The 19714-nt window shown below is 37.6% G+C and overlaps 1 protein-coding gene across 1 annotated transcript in view; it reads left to right on the forward strand.

Moving 5' to 3' along the window:
- Positions 1-19714, forward strand: part of ZNF407 (zinc finger protein 407) — a 422327-nt gene that overhangs the window by 226531 nt on the left and 176082 nt on the right. The window contains exons 5-6 of the mRNA XM_060119725.1: positions 8055-8221; positions 11916-11999. Of these exons, the coding sequence (XP_059975708.1) occupies positions 8055-8221; positions 11916-11999 (251 nt within the window). The remainder of the gene's footprint in view (positions 1-8054; positions 8222-11915; positions 12000-19714) is intronic.

Raw genomic sequence — 19714 nt, forward strand, 5'->3', positions numbered from 1 at the left:
TATCAGTAAGAGCAATGATTTCAAAGAAATTCTCTTTATATGGTCTTTAAACAGTAACATTAGTCCTTTATTTGTAACTGCTGTTTTAACCTTCCTTGCGTAAATCCAGTGTTTTCTTACCTAACCTGAAGCGATAAAATTTCATTTAGTCCAGACTAGAGGATTGTGGCAATTTAATATATGTCTTGTTCTCCAGGACTTGACTTCTATGGTTAGTTAAAATTATTTCAACTTTGCAAGCCCTCCAGCTCTGTGACACACTTGAAAGGGGGTAGTTTGAAAGGACGGGGCAGCCTGCACTGAATGGGTCTCATATGCAGTATAATTCCTTCCACCTGTTCTTCTCATGTTGGCGTTTGAAAGCCCTGCAGGAAACATGAACTATTTCAGGATTGAACCAACTTCTCAAACCCTGTGAAGGGGCTTAGTGGACCTTTGTTTGCCAGCAGTGCTTGATTCAGATTCTTTTACCCTGTACAGATCAGGGTGCTTTTGGGGGGTGCAGGTGGGGAGATGCCACCTCACCTAAGCCAGGGCTTGGCCGACTACCGTCTGCAGGCCAGATCAGGCCCACTGCCTGTTTCCGTAAATAAAGTTTTATTGGAACACAGCCACGCTTACTTGTTTATGTACTGTCCACGGCTACTTCTGTGCTACCAAGGCGGAGTTGAGAAGTTGCATCGAAGACCTGAGGGCCCACCGAGTAGAAAATATTGACAGCCTTTTACACAGAGCCTTTCCTAACCCCTGTTGTGCTGAGGAGTTTTGGATACAGCACATGCAGTGGAACGGGCACAGTTCCAGTCAAATTTAATAGGATGGTTTGGGGTAGGCCAGAGTTTACGGTCTCTTTGACAAAGAAAAATTTCATGGGAATGGGATTTTGAAGGATGAATTCAATCTTGAGGGCATGGCCCTTGTAATCCTTGTATGTTTTTCTTTGGAATGAGTCATTCTCTTGGTTCTTAGTAGACTAAGGCCACCAGGGATTGATATTCTGCCAGTGCTCCTCCCAGAAGTAACTTTGGCACAAAGCTTTGCAACCTTTGGAAAGAACTGAAAGGGCCAGAAAACGTATTTCACAGCTTCTAGAATCTGAATGGTACCTTAAGAGGTTTTAAAATGATGGCTTCAGCAAGAATGAGGTTAAATTTCTTTTCCAACTAGTTAACAAGGATCTAGCATGTTAATTAGGCGAATTATCACCTGTTCAGGCAAAAAATGCACTCAAGACTCTTGGCTTAAGTAGCAGGCTCCCTTGCGTGCTGTATAAAAGCCCTCACAGGAGGTTTCCACCTTTCATCTGTAAGCCACACTTGATTCTGAAGAGTTGAATTCAGTAAATGAAACCTTTCTAATCTTAGGTCTTTGTGGCTTCTTGATATAAATCATGCTCATGTTTTATATATAATCAGGAACAGGTCACTCTCAAGAGTCCAGCCTAATTTAAATAATCTGGATATTAGAGTTATATATTTTTGGTTTCAGGATAGAACTTCATTGATTGAGTCAGGTTTTTTTGGATCTAGTACGCATGCATGCGTGTGCATGCGCACGCACACACACACACACACATACACACACAAGTATTTGGAAGGAGGTGGCCAGAGGAACCCCGAGTGTATTCCTTGTTATTACTCACCTGTCAGTGTACCTTTTCAATTTTCAATTTAGAGAAAACAGAGATTCTTACTTTCCATGCAGTTTAAAGTTGCATATTTTATTTAAACATATAGATATAGATATAGATATAGTACTTGAAACCTCATAAAACTAAGATGAACAGGATTACTATGGAGTAATATTGGGGTAATTAATGTGGATTTAGTGCCTGTTTTACATGAATAAGTAGTTTCAGTCTAAAAACAGTATTGTATGTTTTTCCTCAGATGTTTCCTAGGCCAGAAACAGTATAGGCATCTCACAGTTCCAATGCGTATAGGTATTGGATTTGTTACCATGGCAGAATTTCTTGAACTTCATTTTGCTTTGTTATCTTTTGGATACTTTTTCAGCATAAGACTCATGTGAATTAACTGAGATTGAAGTTGCTCTTTAGTGGTTGTCTTTATATGCCTTTTATGTGCCTCTTTGTTCAAGAAAGTGGTTGTTTTTCAGTTTTATTTGCAGCTCAGCAGAAATTTGTAAGGTAGCCCTACTGGGCAAAAGACCCCATCATATTCTATTTTCGTTTCATCTCTTAGTGTATTATTATGTAATTATTAAATTATAATAATTTTAAAAGGAGGCTGTTATCCCAAAGAAACAGCCTGCATATTGGTAGTATCCGAGTAACTTAGAAATTGTTGAAACAGATTCATTAGTATATTGGACTGTTTTGCTAGGAATCATACAAACCTTGTATTGTTTTCAGTTCTGTGTTTATTCATAAAGACCAGCAATACCTGTCAGTTAAGGTTTTGCAACATCAGTTTACTGTTAATCATTTTGAATCAGCACCTTTGTTTCAGAGCTTTGAAAGATAATAATTGCATGATTATTTAATGTTTTAATAAAGTTTAGCTCATTTCATTTGTAGCAGATCTTGCTCATTGCTGTTTTTTTGCAGATATGAATTTGTATGATTTATTAACTTGACGTGACATGTAGAAAAGAAATTTTGGATTACTTAATTAAAATATTCACTTCGAATTGTGAAATTTTTCAAAAACGATGAAAGCACTTTTTAAGATGTTAACATATGACCTTGTTTACTTTGTATTCCTTTTAAAAACAACAAAAATGTACAACTGTAGTTAGCTCTCTAGCCCCATATGCATGCCTTACCCCTCTTCTCAGAAACAATCAGTATTCACAAATTATGATGTCATGCATGTTTTTGCATGTGGACCTCATATGTTTAGATTTAATATTTCTATGCTTAACTTGCTTTGTTTCAACGCAGTTACCTTTTTTGAGATTGTTTAACCCATGCTGATAAATGTAGCTCATTGATTCATTTTAACTTCATTATGATATTCCATTTTATGATTAAAGTCATTATTTTTCTACTCCCCAGCTGATGGATATTTAAGATTGTTTACATCTTAATGGGGATACTTTTTTTGTTGTTTTTTTTAAAACATGTCTATACTTGAGCCTGAGTTTCTCAATCATGTTAACCCAGACTGGGCTTTCCAGGAGAAAGGCAAAGAATATCTACAGCTCTAAAATGCATCACTAAAGCAACTGTATTCCAAATTATTCTGAATTGGAGAGATTAGAAAAGAACATAAAAATATACTAGTGGCTATTCTTACTGTATTTCAAAAATCATAAAGTAATAAAGCATCAAAGTATCAAAATACTTCTATCTTCATATGTAAGTGGGATACGTGCAGATTTTTTATTAATTTGCGAATAAATTGACTGAATAACCCACCTAATAGGGTTTAAAATTTTTAAATAACATTTAAAAGTATAATTTGAAGAAGATGAGTATAGACTCTCTTGTTAGGATACTTACCTTGTGTGTAATATGGAAAGATAAAGTTAGGGGTGCAACTCAAAATAGAAGTGTTATATATTTTGACAAAACTTATCTGCCCTTTAGGCGTTCATAAACAGACAATTGCTCTAACACAGTCTAAGGCAGAAGGATCTATTAAGATAGTACCATTGACCATATAAAAATAATTCAGCTCCCTACTAATTCTTTAGTTTAACTTTGTATGTACATAATGCCTCGCAGAACCTCCATGAAATTTTAAGTTTTTGTTATATGTATAACAGTGAGGATGTTTAGTATTGTCTCTTCAAAATTTTAAGTCTAGAGATGTGGGTTTCAGTCACGACTCTGTTTTACAAGTCATGTCATGAGTGACTTCAGAGAAGAAGATCTTCCACCAGTTTTAACACAGAGAACACAGGCTCGGAGCCATTCCGCGTGTGTGTGTGTGTGTGTGTTGGAGTGGTGGTGCTGAGGATAAAATGGCACATGTAACAGTAAATAAACATACTGTAAATATATTGAGAGGACTAGAAAAATGCTTAGAATTTAATCCAGGAGCCCTTATTTAATTTAGGAATACTTCGGAATTTACATTCAAAGATGAACGCTGAACTGACTTTTACATGACAGTTACCCACACGAAAATGGGTTTTATTCCAAAAGTTTTAGCAAAAAATAATAATCCCTGGAAGCCAGGAACTTTGTAATGACAACACCTCTTGGTAGGAACCACTCGAAGGTGCAACGACGCAGAACATTCTGTGTTACTTAAGATCATTGCCCGCAAAATGATCAAACCATTGCTACATTGTCTTCTAATTCCTGCTTTGCTGTTGAGAATTCTGGTACCATTTTAATTTACTTTGCTTCTGATTTTTTTTTCTTTTGAAACCTTCTAAGATCACTTTATATCCAGTAGAAACATCTAGTGCAGACTGAGGAAAGAGGAGGTGACATACTGCCCTTTTTCATTACAAGTCCATAGCACTATTTGGCATTTTGAACTTTTTATCAAACGTTATAAAGTAGTTCGATTACATCAGAGCGGAAATGGTGTGGACCTCCACCTGCTCTCCCGCAGAAGTGGCCTTCTCCTTAGCACCTTTGCTGTCACTGTGCTATGGCCTGCCATACCATTTTTCTTTTTAATTCAGTTCATAAATATTTAAATTTAAAAATTAATTTAAAATGTTTAGAATACCAGAGGAAGGATATGAAACAAATATGGCAAACATGGATATTATCATCTGGGTACATAAACCTTGGTGGTAGATGTGCATCTCTGTCATTTTCTGTATGTTTGAAATATTGACATTTATAAAATAAACACAAATGCTGAGGAAGGAGAAAAGGCCAAACAGCATGAGGATCGGAAGCCCTGGGCGGCCTGAATGACCCCTGTTGCTGTCGTGTACGGATCTCACATTCCCACTCTGAGTCTGGTGAAATTACGTAAGGAACGAGACTCTTCACCACCAGTTCCCTTCATCCCATTGGTCCAAAGTTATTTATGGAACAGCTCTGGGTACCAGGCACTTTTATGGACCATAGGATATACGGTGAACCAAACACCATCATACTGTTGTGTGCTTATCTTGTTCGCCCTTTTAGGTTGTACTTTTACGTGGTTGTCACTCATCGTTGTACATCCTTCAACTGACTGACTTTGTAACTCCCTGCACAAAAGGAGAGATGACTAGCGAATTTTATGCCAAATAGATCTCTTTTTAGTATATTGTCAATTCCGTTAAACCAGAAGTTTCTGATGGAAGAACACCATGTGGGGATATAGAAAAGCACTTATATCATTTAACCCAGTCTAATGTAGGTCCCGGGGCTTCACTGCTCCCTGGGAAACTGGACGGCCAACCCCGTTGAGAGGCATCAGCTGACAGAGCCATAGTTGACACAGCCTGTCGGGGCCCGGAGCTCCCACCTCGCTGCCTCTCCCCGCACTGCCCCTTACCCGTCCTCCCTGCTGGCTCTGCATTGCCACCTGTTTTCCAACATCTAAATTAGATGCCCTCTCTGGGAAACCTTCTTTAATCCTCCCTGTCCCATTAATTGCTTCTTCTTTTAAATTTATGATGGCCTTTTACGTTTTTTCCTGGCATTGAGGTTATCTTTGTGAAGGATTTTCCTCACGTAGGAGCCTGTGATTTTCCTGAGAGCCAAATCTGACTCTTTTCCCTCTTTGTCTCTACCGTCTCGAACAGTGTTTGTGGTGTAGTGGGTGTTCAGGTCTTTCTGAAGTACATGCACAATACACAGTGATACCTTTTCTTCTTGGGTTCTCGTGGCAGAGCAGCACTGCACATTGTCACTTAGGCTCTGTCCTAGTGACACATCCAGGTGGTGGGCTTCCTGAATGCCCCCAGGAGAGCGGATCCCTTGGATGGACGTCGTCCTTACTCGTTGCATGGTGGCAGATAGTTTACAGTGTTTGAGGCTCAGAACTGTGCAGCAGTTCCAGGAAACCCCCCACTGATGAGTAGGTCTTAGTCTTTATAAGGACACTTCACATTGGTTCAGGTTCAGGTTTCAGGTTCTTTTCAAAGTACCAGTGCAAGCACTTATTTTCATAAAGCAAATTGTAAAACACGTGAGGTTTTCTGAAAGTCAAGCGGTGGCCTTAGTTCTTTGTTATCTGGCTTTTGTCATATCATGACAGGCTCTAAGCTCTAGTTTAACATTTTTATTATGTATGAATAATAGAGTACATATATTGAGGTTTCATAGATGTAATTTTGTTAAATGTACATCGTGGTAGATTTAAAAATGAGGGATTTATTTTGTCATTCATAAAGTTGTAATACAGTCCGGAGTAACTATTTGTTAAAAGATAGCATCTACTTAACCTCCTTATTTATTTCTTTTAGGAGAAGGTTAGATCCACAATAAATACATGAAGAAATAAGTAGATAGGGGAATTTATCTTGGAAATAAGATCCCTGTCATGGTTTTGAAATGTTAAATGCATGAAGACCCGTCAAAGAGATATACGGACATGATATTTTTTTACAGCGCACTTCGAAGTATTTAGTTATGTTTGTCATTCTCTAGTACCAGTAAGCAATGATCAAGTGATACAGTAATTTCAAAGTCGGTCTGTGTTGAGGGGTGTAAATATAGTTTCTCTACACATACATTCTATAAATATATTAATTGGCAATTTTAATGTTAATGAAGCACTTAAGATATTTTATATGACATTTCTTAAATATTTAGCAGTTTTTACTTCTGTTGCATTTAAAATATAATATTATAAAAATATTACTACATATAACAAATGAAGAGAGCTTTTTATAAAAGGTAATTTCATAATTCGATTCTTAAGAATTTGTGAAACCTGAATGATTAATTTGTTAAAGTAATCCACATTTGCCTCAAAATGAGAAAATTAATTAATTGGAGCTTGGAATTTTTTTTTCTACCCTTATGGGACTAAGAAAATTTGTAAAATTTTAGTTAAAAGCATTTATGTAAAGAATATAGTCTTTATATCTCCTTATTTATATCATAATTTAAAACACAGATATTATAATCTTATTTTTAAAATTGTATTAACTTGCTGAAAGCGTAGACCAACTTATGATAGTCAAATCAAGCTGCCATAGTCTGTCTTTTTTGTGGCATTGTGCTTATCAACTTATTAAAATATTTTAATTTTGAATATTAGGTTTTAATTTGCTTTTATTTGACTGTTCATTATCCTGAACTAATTAGCTGGACACTGCTTTATTAGTCACAAGGATTGCTTTAAACTAAATTGTATTAGAAATAAAAAGTAAATTTTAGTGGTGATTTCCTGAATGCAAGTGACAGGGGACAGAAGCTCGACCAGAGAAAGTATTAAAGTTTTTTTGTTTATGGTTCATGTTGCCTGGATTAGTAAAGGTATTCAGAGATCTTTAACTGGGAACTGTGGGGCTGAAATATTTTCTGACCTGAGTATTGATTTGTTATTTTCAGTTTTCATCCCATACAGGAAATAATTGAGGTTTCTTTTTCTCAAAGGCATACTTTATGAAAAGTTGTATTTATAATCTTATTTTTATTCTTATCAAGGGGAACGTTTTATGTACCTGTGTGGTAACCCAGAAGGACACCTTGTTAGAAAGGAGACGCCCCTGGAGTGTGCCTCTCCTCCGAGGGAGCCGTGTGGTGTGCGCTGTTCCGGGCGGGCTGGGCTCTGAGTGCCGCCAGGCCCCAGGTGCCTCCGCCTGGTAGAGAGCAGGGGGTGTCGGAGTAGTTCAGTACGGATAGCTTTTCATTTAGCCTTTTCTCTGACAGCCCGTGCCCTGGATAAGTGGTGTAGGCCTGTACAGGTGAAATCTATTCTCACATTTGCCTCAGGGGTGACTGGACTGTAACAGAATTTTTCAAACCCGTTGGGCCCAACCGCAAAGCAGAGAATAAATGGCTGAAGTGCCAGGCCTGGACAGAAAAATCAATGCCTGGTTATACAGACATGACAGACCAGGCCCGCAGTTCTCACGACACCCTGCACTCGCCACACTGCAGGGCTGGAGCGGCACCTGTCTGGGCCCGAGGTGCTCCCCTGAGGGTAATATTTGCATCCTTTTCTGTCCACTCCATGCAGGAAATTTACATGCCGCCTGTGTGATAGAAGTTTCACAGAGAAGTGGGCCCTGAACAACCACATGAAACTGCACACGGGGGAGAAGCCATTCAAGTGCACCTGGCCTACCTGCCACTACTCCTTCCTCACGGCCTCCGCCATGAAGGACCACTACAGGACGCACACAGGTGTGCCCGTCCACCGGGGCCCAGTGGCGGTGGTAGTGGGGGGTGGTCGTCTCAGCAGCAGTCCGTAGAAAGGAATCTCTGTTTGAAGAGTTTAAATTTGTGGTAATTACATGTTAAAAGGCATGGCATCAGTTCTTTGTGTTTTGATGATGCTCAGCATAATTTTTAAGTGACATTTTAATATTTGTGTGTGTGTGCGTGTGCACACGTGCATGTGTTCACTTAAAATAAGTTTCATATTTCAAAGCTGATTTATGTTGTGTGTGGGTACATATATGTGTATGTGTTTAAAGGTATCTTTTTAGGTGTGATCATTATAGAAGATCATTTGAGGAGATTACATTTTCATAGAGAACTTGTCTTATATTTGTTACTGATATGGACTCCGTGCCATAATGTTTCTGAACATTATTGAATCTTGGTTTATATGTACCACTTGAAATTTTTAAAATCAATTTAATATTTCTCTTAAGAGAATACTATCAGATCCAAGAGTTTTTGAAATTACTACAAAGAGACTAAACTGAATTTAGCTAGTATAAATTTTTTAGATAATTGAAAAAGTACAAATTCACATACATTTTAGATCAAAACATTTAGTGGACTGTTTGGAATTTAAACCAACTGATAGTAAAAGCAGCACACAGAATACATCTGTGCTAGGCACGGTCCTGAGACCTCTCAGTTTGGACCTTCATGAACATATTTCTCCTACCTGCCCTGTGGTTCTGTTCAGTGTATATGACTTGCTTTTCATTATCGAAGGACAGAGGGCCCCTAAACTCCTTACAAGTGTGTAGTCGAGTGCTTGCTTATCTCACTGTGGCGAGATGACTGAGAGCTATTTGGTGTTTTGTGGTCTTCTTCCTCTTTACAGCTCTCAGAAAGTATTTTGTTTCAAGGAAAAACTAAATTTTAATCAGCATTCCCAAATGTTCTTCTGATTGCCAAGAACCCTGTATTATTGTTAGAAATTATAGGTTAAAAGTTCTTCTGAAGCAGTTTGTGGGAAGCCCAGGCCTCCTTAGCTTCCTTGACAAGGGCGTTGACGATTTAAGGTCTCCAGCCTGCCCTGAAAGATCACTTATATCGAACAGCAGATGAAAAGCCAGTGCAGATGTAATTTATCGTTGGCGTTTCCTTCTAAAGAATAATTGTGGAGACTTGGCTGGATCAATAATATGGATTTTTGTTGTTAGGTCTTGTAGTCTGCACCATAATGAGAGATAGGGGACAGTGGCTGTTTTCTAATAGAAAATAAAGGATTGGTTTCCGTGTCTTTCTACATTTGAAAGCAAAATGGCACACTTGAAACTAATTCAAGTTGTTAAGAAAAGTCTCCTATTATATCTCTGCTATCATATAAATATGGCATGTTAAGTGAACCCCCTTTTTATTGAGTATATTACATTTCGTTTTTTCTTAAAATTTTTTTTCTTGAAAAATACTCAGTTGCCCACTATCCAACCCTAACTCCCCCTACCCCCTTGGAAAAAAAAAAAAAGGGCAAGTGAAAATTGAATTTAGAGTGACAAACAAATCAAGCCACCAAGGTAAATATGACATACAATACATTGCAGACTAACATCCTAGATAAAAATCCTGCACATCAAAATATCAAGGTCACTAATATATCTAGAACCAAATCACATGGAAAATTGATAATTTTGTCTTTGTGCCTATGCATATCTTAAAATAGGAAAGGGAATAAAACTTAGTATATACATGCAGCACATATACCTGTAAAAATGTAAATTTCATTACATGCAGCACATATACCTGTAAAAAATATAAATTTCATTAGGATTTGTCTGTTAATGTTTATATCTTACAAGACAGATATAGATTGTAAAGAAGTTCGTAAATGAGGGAAAGGAATAATAGTCTGCTTGAGTCCAGAAATAGTAAGAATACTCTTTCCTCATCAGGTATTTTGCTGGCTGGGTAGCATAGCACCAACCTCTTCTCCACCACACACCACCAGATGCATAGGTGTGTGTGATCTTCTGTGTGCATGTGTGGACCACAGTACACACATTTCCGCGCACTCGAAGGGGTTAATGCCCACAAAGCTGTGGTGATGAATAAATTGTAGAGAACAGTTTTGTCTCAACACAGAATAGTATGTTAATATTAACGAGCAAATTATCTTTTGAGATTTTTTAAAAAGTCCACTTTCAGTGTTATTTAATTGATAATACAGCTAGTTAGAAAGATTTATATTTCAAATTGATTAAATAATTCAATGAGTGATTGTAATTAAACTTTATTCTTCACAGCCCATCTACTCTATTCTTTTTTTCTGTATTGATATAATGATGCCAAGGAGTGAACTTAACCCCAAAATAGGAAAGTAAAGATAGGAAAAATACTTAAATTCAGCTTTATTTATAAATGATAATAATGAGCATTTTAACGTACTATTGGGAAATAAGATTAAACATAATTTGGTTAAAACTCTCTTTATTAATATGTTCATTTAAATTAGAGAAGCTAGTATTGCTCTCAGGTAAAGGGAAGACTCTTTCTGATTACGGTAGTTAACTCTGCCTTCCTATATTTACTATTTTTTCTAACCTTAAAAAGGCAATTACCATTTCCACAACACCTCAAGCTAAATTTCTATTGTGATACACCTAAACATTTTAGAACAGAGCAGGCTGACATGGGCAAAAACCCTTGAAAGACTTGTTGCATTAAACATTCACATGAGTATAGTAGATAAAGATAGATAAAATGGTTTGTTTTATTTTTGAAAAGTATTTTATAATTTCACTGACTCTCTCCAAGGTGTTAGCATTTTTATTCTCCTTTTCTCTTCTTTGGGAGCCTTATGGGATAAACTGTCTAGGTGCCAGCACTTATTGGCCAAATATGCTGTAGAAAAGAGAGAGATTGCATTTATAAACTATAGGGCAGAATGTTAGCTTGTGTAAAAATGTTTTTAAAAATGAGCATTTAAACATTTTTAACAAAGTCTGCCAAATCTGACTCTAATTGTTGCAGAGTTTTCCAGTCAAGAGTTATCACTAAAGATGAATAGTAGGAGTTTTTATACAATTTCTTTAGCAATCCCTAGACTTCCTTTTTTGTACCATGAAAGTTTGAGGAATATAAACAGCACTGAATTGAGTAACGTAGATTTTATTGTTACTTGGGATCTTCAGTATATTCAGGGAAACTGTTTCATTCATATTGTTAAGTAGGAAGTTATTAAAGAAGATGCTGATAGAATCAGGTAAAACCGATTCAATATCCTTCAGTTGTTAGAAAATTCAGTATGTTCTATTTAAGCAGAATCGTGTATACTGTATATTAACAGTTCCAAGCAATCTTTAGTCAGCTCAGAAAGTCCAGATGTATGGGAATTGTAAAAAATCAGGATATGCATAAAAACTGTTCAAGTGCATAAAGCAGCCCCATCTGGAAGACATCTACCAGAAATGAAGTTGTACAAAACCATTCCATTGATAATAAAGCTAATTTTTATGGGTCTGACAAGTATGTAATTATGTTCAGTGGTGCTTTTCAGATTTTATCACAGTCAATAAACCGCAGTGGTAATTTCATTCCCATTTGACATATTTACATGGAAACATTTGATTGGAGGAATTAGTAACCCTGAAAGCCTTGATAGATATGTTTTAATGATCTGTGACCTCCGCAGTCCCTCATCTGTTTATTGTTGCAACAGGCGAGAAGTCGTTCCTGTGTGACCTGTGTGGCTTTGCTGGCGGGACCCGGCACGCCCTCACCAAGCACCGCAGGCAGCATACAGGTCAGTCCAGCCACCCGGCCCTCAGCCTGCTGCTCAGGAGGCAGGCAGTCCAGGGGGGCCCCCCACATTCGTTCTTGGCCCGGGATTGCCTGTCTTTTCGATTTTTGTAAACTCTGTGCACTTGAGGGTCTACGGAAAATCATGCTTGAATAATACAAGATTTTAATTCGTCTGCTTTTACATATTTATAAAGTAAGCCTGCTGCATGTCTTATGGATCAGGTGTCCTGTAAAGTCGTGTCAAGCAGTGGGAGAACAGGGTCTGGCCTTCTGTGTGCAGACATACCAGCTGCTTCTCTGTGGCAGAGCCCTGCCTTGGGGGTGGTCCGTGAGCTGTGGTGAAGCTGGGGGACCCGCCTTCCTCTTAGTCAGTCCCTCCCCGTCTCCTTTCCTGCTCACACCACCTTTTAGCTGCTTCTCACCTGCTTACCAGCAGCCCTGCCTTCCCATCTTTGTCTCAGCCTCTGGAACCACCTGACTCTCTAGCCAGCAATCCCTCTGTGGGTTGGAACCAAGTAGATGTGGTTGTAGCTCAATGCAGCTTCAGGTGTTTTTGCGATTAAGAATGGAAAGCAGTTGGGACTTCCCTGGTGGTCCAGTGGTTAAGACTTCGCCTTCCAATTCAGGGGGTGCGGGTTTGATCCCTGGTCGGGGAGCTAGGATCCCACATGCCTCACAGCCAAAAAACCAAAACATAAAACAGAAGCAATATTGTAACAGATTCAATAAAGACTTTAAAAATGGTCCAAATCAAAAAAAAAATCTTAAAAACAAAAGAATGGAAAGCAGTGAAGAGGCAAGTTAAGCAGATAAGGACATTGAAGAGAATCCTTTTTTTTTTTTTTCATGATGGGCATCCTTGGTGATTCAACAAAATAGACTAGATACCTTGGTTAGGAACACATAAGGATGAAAAGTTTTAAACATCTATTAAAGTTGATTACCTATTGATATGCTGTAATAGGTCTTACAAGTAATTACTCTAACTTCTGAATTACATATGCCTGGGACAGTGCTGATTTTTGGTGATGTTCCTCGTAACTATTAATAGAACCAATTTTTACCCTAAAAAGTGTTCTAGTTTAGGTGATAAATCATATGGTAACAGAATTTGTAACTCATTGTTAGACTTTTACTTGGGTTCCATGAGAATAGTTGAGTTTGGCAGTTATACTCAAAATGGCATAAAGGTAAAATACATGACATATGTTGTTTATGGTACATTTTGATTCTTGATATGCTATATTTAGCGCTTAGCTACAAGGAGCTTTAATGCCCATTATGGTATTTATATGATCAGTGAAAATTAATGCTAGCCATTCCTTTTGGATCTTAAGTTTTTATGATTCAGATTTCTATATGGGATAAGGATTATTATTGAGTCAAGAAATATCCAATGTTAATATAATGTTGAAAACTCAAACTTGGTAAACATAAAACTCTCTTTTAGTTTGTAGTAGCAACCTGTGATCACATTTTTTTAAATCCAGTGATTTACAGTTTCGGTGTAAGAGATGGTAGAAGAGCCCAGTGGATGTTGGTCATCCTTGGCTACTATGTTGGACAAGTTGGGAATATGTGTGGTAAAGTGTGTTCATGAGGGGTTTTCTGATTCTTCATGTTTCAGTTTATTGATGCCCAAACTGTTGCCATGCAGATGGTGTCGCCCTGGCTTGGCCCTGGGCGTCAGCAGACTCCCCGGTGCCGCCGTTGGCAGTGTGGCCGTGCTCCCTCTTCCCTCTGCCAAGGGGCCGGTAATGCTGTGATCACAGGCATGTACAGGTGATCGATCATGAACCTGCATCGAGCAGGCACAACTTTATATTTTATGTCAGGTCCAGAGGCTCCTTATTACTTTGCTATTAACTTTATACCATATAGGACAATGTCTCACAGACAGAGGCATCTGTCTTTTTGGCATTTATCTGCCTCTGTGGCACAAATCAAACATGATTCTTTAATACCAAAGTCAGTTCAAACAGCTTAGCCAAACAGTACTAAGCCAAACAGCTTAGTACAACTCAGTCAAGGCCCTTAGCTTTTATGCTGGATTTATAATATTTAAGTAACACATAACTTTTTTTTTTCAAGGCCAGATTTGTTTGGCTCATTTGAAATCTGTGTTTTTCTGATGTATTCCTCTTTGACATGGTTTACCTTTCTACTACAGAGTGCCCACCCAAACTACAATCAGCTTGGAAAGAGATAGGTATCAAAAGTGTTCCAAATGGCGTAAATAATTCCCCACTGCAATACAGACTGTCTAGGGGGCTGACACAAAACATCTTCCACTTCAAGATTTACTTTTATCTGGTAAAAGGGTCACCTGTCAGAGACCCTTGGTTCAAGGGCACAGGAGCAAATCCTCACATGTAGTTGAAGAGCCTTGGCCGGCTTAATGACCACCAGCCCGCCCAAAGGAATGCGGTGCAAGCTTCCAGGAGAAGGGCTTGGCCCATCTGACAGATTGTTGACACACAAAGGGCACCTCTCTCTGTCCATAAGCCATGCTGGTGCTGGTGTCCCTCCTCTGGCTTCCTTTTACTCTTCTGTCACGGGGACCTCAGGTGCAGAATATTCCTCAGTGGTTATTTTCGCCAAGATTACCACTTGAAAAGGAAAGTATGAAGAACACAATTTAAGCTACTGTATACTCTTATGTGAGGGAAACAGGCAAAAAGGAAATTTCACCAGCAGGGTGTATGCAGGCAGCCCTGTTGACTTACAGATAGCATTATTCAAGTGTAGTTAATATCTCACTCATAGGTTTATTCATCCTTCTGGCTTTAGAATGACAAAGAATTCAGAAGGACTGTTCCCAATGCACCAAATCAGTTTGATCACTCCATCAAAAATTTTTCCTTAGTAAGTGTGTATACCTCCTCACGTAGCACCTATCTCATTTCATGCAGTTAACAAATATTAGGCAACTGAAATTCTTGTTTAGCATTTTTAAGATTTTCTTTCAAATTTAACAATCTAGAAGTTATTTATTTATCGATTTATTTTGCTATATATTGAGACTAACAAACAAGAGCTACTTCTGTATTTCTGAAGTGTATTTTCCTGAAGAAATTACCTGAAATTTCCCGAAGAAATGATCACTTCTGGATAAAAAAGAGATACCGATGAACATATTCAAACAATAGTATTGAACATGTAACAGAATTGAGTTACAAATTAACTATTATGCACAGATTGAATAGACTGTAGTCTGTGTAAGCTGACACAGAGTTCTTTTCCATCAAGGGCCCAGACATGCTTGAGCCTTCCTTTACTTAGTGGTGGTAGCTTAGTATGTAGCATACTTTGGTAGCATTATATTTTTTCTCTGTCAGCCTATAGATTTTTCACGATTTCTTAAGACTACATAGTTTAATCTGTTGTGTTGTCAAGTTAAGAATGAAATGACAATTGATAGTTTATTGCAATACGATGTCAGCTTGACATGAACTTCAAATTATTAGAGTTATAGAGAATCTAAATGACATTATTCTTTAAAAGTGTTTTTTAAGTTTAAATTGTGTCACATAAAAATGCCATAAAAGTTTAAATGAAATAAGATTGATACATTTACCATGTTTTTTAAGTGTTTATTTTAAACCTTCTCACCAAGAAACTTAACCTTGAGGAGCTTGGATGACCTTTTATTTATATCACTGACTCAGACAATGACTCCATAATGTTACCCATCTAGATTCCTGCCAGATCCATGAAAAATGGATAGATTAACGATGTCTACCAAGGCTAAAAGAATAAACCAGTTAGCAGTGAGTCTGATGCCAACGTACTTTCAAACACTTCGTTTGAATAGAGTAAGGAGATGTCGGAATATATTTGTGAATTTGCTTAACGAAAAACATCTTTAAATTGTTTGACCCCTTAGATTCATGATATTAAAAGTGGAAGATTCAAGCTACCTAATTTGAAGTCTTAGTATATAGTTTCAATAGTCATGTCAGTATTGTATTGGCATAAAGATTTCCAGGTAGATCAAGGGAGCAGAATAGACTCATGCATATATTTGTCCATTGTTTTTGACCAAGGAACAACCTTTAGAGATAGATTTAACAGAGGTTGTGCAAAACCTCTTCATTGGAAACTTTAAAATATTGCCAAGAGAAATTAAAGAAGACCTAAATAGAGCGATATCCCATGTTCATGGATTGGAAGACTCAATGTTGTTAAGATTTTATTTCCTCTCACATTGATCATTTCAAATCTCTCAAGAATTTTTTTAAAGAAATTGACAAGCTGATTTTAAAATTCATATGGAAATGCAACAGTGAAATATCAAACAACTTTGAGAAAGATGAACAAACTTGACTTACACAACCTGACTTCATGACTTATTAGAAAGCTTCAATAATCAAGTCATTCTGGTGTTTTCACCAAGGTAAACAAATACATCAATGGAATGGAATAGAGATTACAAAACAACCCACACCTACATGGTCAACTGAGCTTTGACAGAAGAGCAAAGACAGTTTAATCTTTTCAATACATAATGCTGGAACAATTGGCTATCCATATGCAATCAGAATAAACTTTGATCCATTGATCATGTCATATACAAAAATGAACTCAATCTAAATATAAAACTTAAAACTATATAAATTCTAAAAGAAAATTTAGGGGAAAAATCTTTGTGATCATGGATTATCAAAGATTTCTTAGATACGAGCACATCAAAAGCCTGATTCATAAATGAAAAGAATCATAACTTGAAAAATTATAAATGGAGAACTTGAAAACTTTGTAAATTATTAACTTTTCTTCAAAAGACACTGTGAAGAGAATGAAAAGACAAACCACAGACTGGAAAGAATATGTATATATCATAACCCTTATAAAGGATTTGTATCTATAATATATAAAGTGCTCTCAGAACACAGTTTTAAGAAACCAACCAACTAAAAAAGGGTCAAGGGCTTCCCTCGTGGCGCAGTGGTTGAGAGTCCGCCTGCCGATGCAGGGGACACAGGTTCGTGCCCCGGTCCGGGAAGATCCCACATGCCGTGGAGTGGCTGGGCCCGTGAGCCATGGCCACTGAGCCTTAGCGTCCAGAGCCTGTGCTCCGCAACGGGAGAGGCCACAACGGTGAGAGGCCCATGTACCTCAAAAATAAATAAATAAATAAATATAAATAAAAAATAAAAAAGGGTCAAAATATTTGAACAGGTACTTCACCAAAGAATATAAATGCATGGCACATAAGCACATGAAACTGTCCTCAAATCATCATTAGAGAAATTCAGGTTGAAAGCACTAAGCACACTGAATGTTGGTGATGATTTGGAGCAATGGGAACTTCTGAAGCACAACTAGTAGGAATATAAAATGGTCAAATCACTTTGGAAAACAGTGTGGCAGTTTCTTACAAAGTGACGTATGTACGTACCATATCAATGGATACATGTGGCATTCACATAATGAATACTACTCTACAACTCAGCAGCAAAAATAAATCAAGTATTTACACCTGGAGCAACGGGAGTGAAGCACAAAATAAAGCTGAGAGAAAGAGGCCAGACAGAAGAGAAGTACATACTGCATGTTTCCATGTGTGTACATTTCTAGAAAGTACTAGCTAATACATAGTGAAAGAAAGCAATGAACGTTTGCTTGGGGATGGAACGAGCAGAAGAAAGACAGGGCACAGGGACACCTCTGTGGTGGTGCTTATGTTCGTTACTTTGATCGTGGTGAGAGCGCCATTCTGCCTCCTGTGTCAGGTCTAGACGGGTGATGTCAAGTCACTGAAGTAATTAATAATGAGTGTTTTCATCCAGGTGAGTGCTTCCCTTTGTGTTTCTGTTTTCCATGTGAACTATTCTTTGACATCGGTGTACAGTTAAGATACTCTTAATTGAATTTAATGAGCAATTCAGTCTTTATAATGAATGAGGAAGTTTTCAGATATGCTTGTGTATGAAGGTTTATATGTTTCTATGACATAGAATATTCCTGTGTCAAATGTGAAGAGATTGCGCGATTTTATTTTAACTCTATGCAATTCGAAGATCATGTCTTATCCCTCAAATAAAAGCAAAACCTGCCATCATCGTGAAAGTTATTTTTTTGTATAAGTCAGTTCAGTACAGTTGAGCTGTCTATAGCAATTTAAGTGACCTGACCAGCGGTTTAGAAACTGAGAACAAAGTTATTTAGGCTGACTCTGGGTGACCACTTGATTGGGGTGTAATATATTGGAAATGGCTAAAAGAGACAAAAACCCCTCTCAACTCCAAGATTTTTACTCTGCTTTGTATACGGTCTTCTTTTTACAAGAATAAGTCAAATATTCCCTGGTAGGATCTGTTAAATGATACCTCTATGTCAAGTTCACTAACTTTGCGAAGCCATTAATTATTTTATGTATATTATAGGTTTTTACTTTGTTATTGGTTATGAGCTCTTGATGAGAGCCATTTGTGTGCTGCTTCTTTTATCTTTGTGAGAGTAGTTTGCAGTTTCCAGTGTTTAGGCAGTCCTGTCCCCATAATAATGAAGCACTGGTTATTGGCACCCTCCGAAGTATCTTACCTATGCCTTGTCTGCTTTAATCCTCACAATTATCTCCATGTTCGGTGTATTATCCTCCTGATCTTGTTCAGGGGTTTACCAGGTAGGGAGTGAAATATGGCAAAACCTGGATTGGGATTGAAGTCCTTTTGGCTTCTTCTAACTGCTGCCCTGGGCTGCAATGACAGATAAAATGCCATCAGATGAGATGTCTATGCATTCAGTAAATATTACTGCAGTTATGGGCAAAGCCATATAAACAGGCTTAGAGAATGTAGGACAAATTTCTAAACGTTCTGATTTTCAGGGCAGACATAGTTTTGTTGCTAGCTGAATAGATGTAATTTTTTTTTTTTTTTTGCTGTATGCGGGCCTCTCACTGTTGTGGCCTCTCCTGTTGCGGAGCACAGGCTCCGGACGCGCAGGCTCACGGGCCCAGCCGCTCCGTGGCATGTGGGATCTTCCCAGACCGGGGCACGAACCCGTGTCCCCTGCATCGGCAGGCGGACTCTCAACCACTGCGCCACCAGGGAAGCCCCTAGATGTAATTTTAAACCAAGATATTTCATCCCTCATTTTCTGTATGTTAGTATACTTATAAAGCTATTACAAAAGCATGGGAAATAAGTAACAAAGTGGAGTTACATATGTAAAATTAATCCGTCCTATGTGTACAATTTCTCAGGAAAAATGTCTCTTGACAAGAGTATTTCTGTATATCACAACTGTGTTTTGAGGAAGAGGTGGTGAGGTTTTCTCTAGTTCACATGTAATGTGAGCTATACAAGTATTTTAAGTTGCCTGGTAACCATATTAAAAAAAGGAAAAAGTAATAGGTGAAGTCATTTTTTATAAATAGATAATTCAAACAAATACATACAAATTATTATCATTTCAACATGAAGTCAATACAACATTATTACCAATATTTTATTCTCCCCACTCCTGCCCCCAGGACTTTAAAATTTGGTGTGTATTTTGCACTTCCAGCACATCTCAATACAGAGGCCAGATATTTTATCTGTAATTCATGATCTGTATTTAGGTTTGATAAAATTTACTTGTCAAAAAGTAGATTCTCATTCCCAAGCTGTTCTAAACTTAAACAGTTTTTTCAACAGGTGAATTCAGTATCAGTTTTTAAATTTACATCAATTAAAATTAAATCACCCCATCTCAGGTGCTCACCAG

Source organism: Mesoplodon densirostris, chromosome 15 (assembly GCF_025265405.1).
Source record: "Mesoplodon densirostris isolate mMesDen1 chromosome 15, mMesDen1 primary haplotype, whole genome shotgun sequence".
NCBI classification, from domain to species: Eukaryota; Metazoa; Chordata; class Mammalia; order Artiodactyla; family Ziphiidae; genus Mesoplodon; species Mesoplodon densirostris.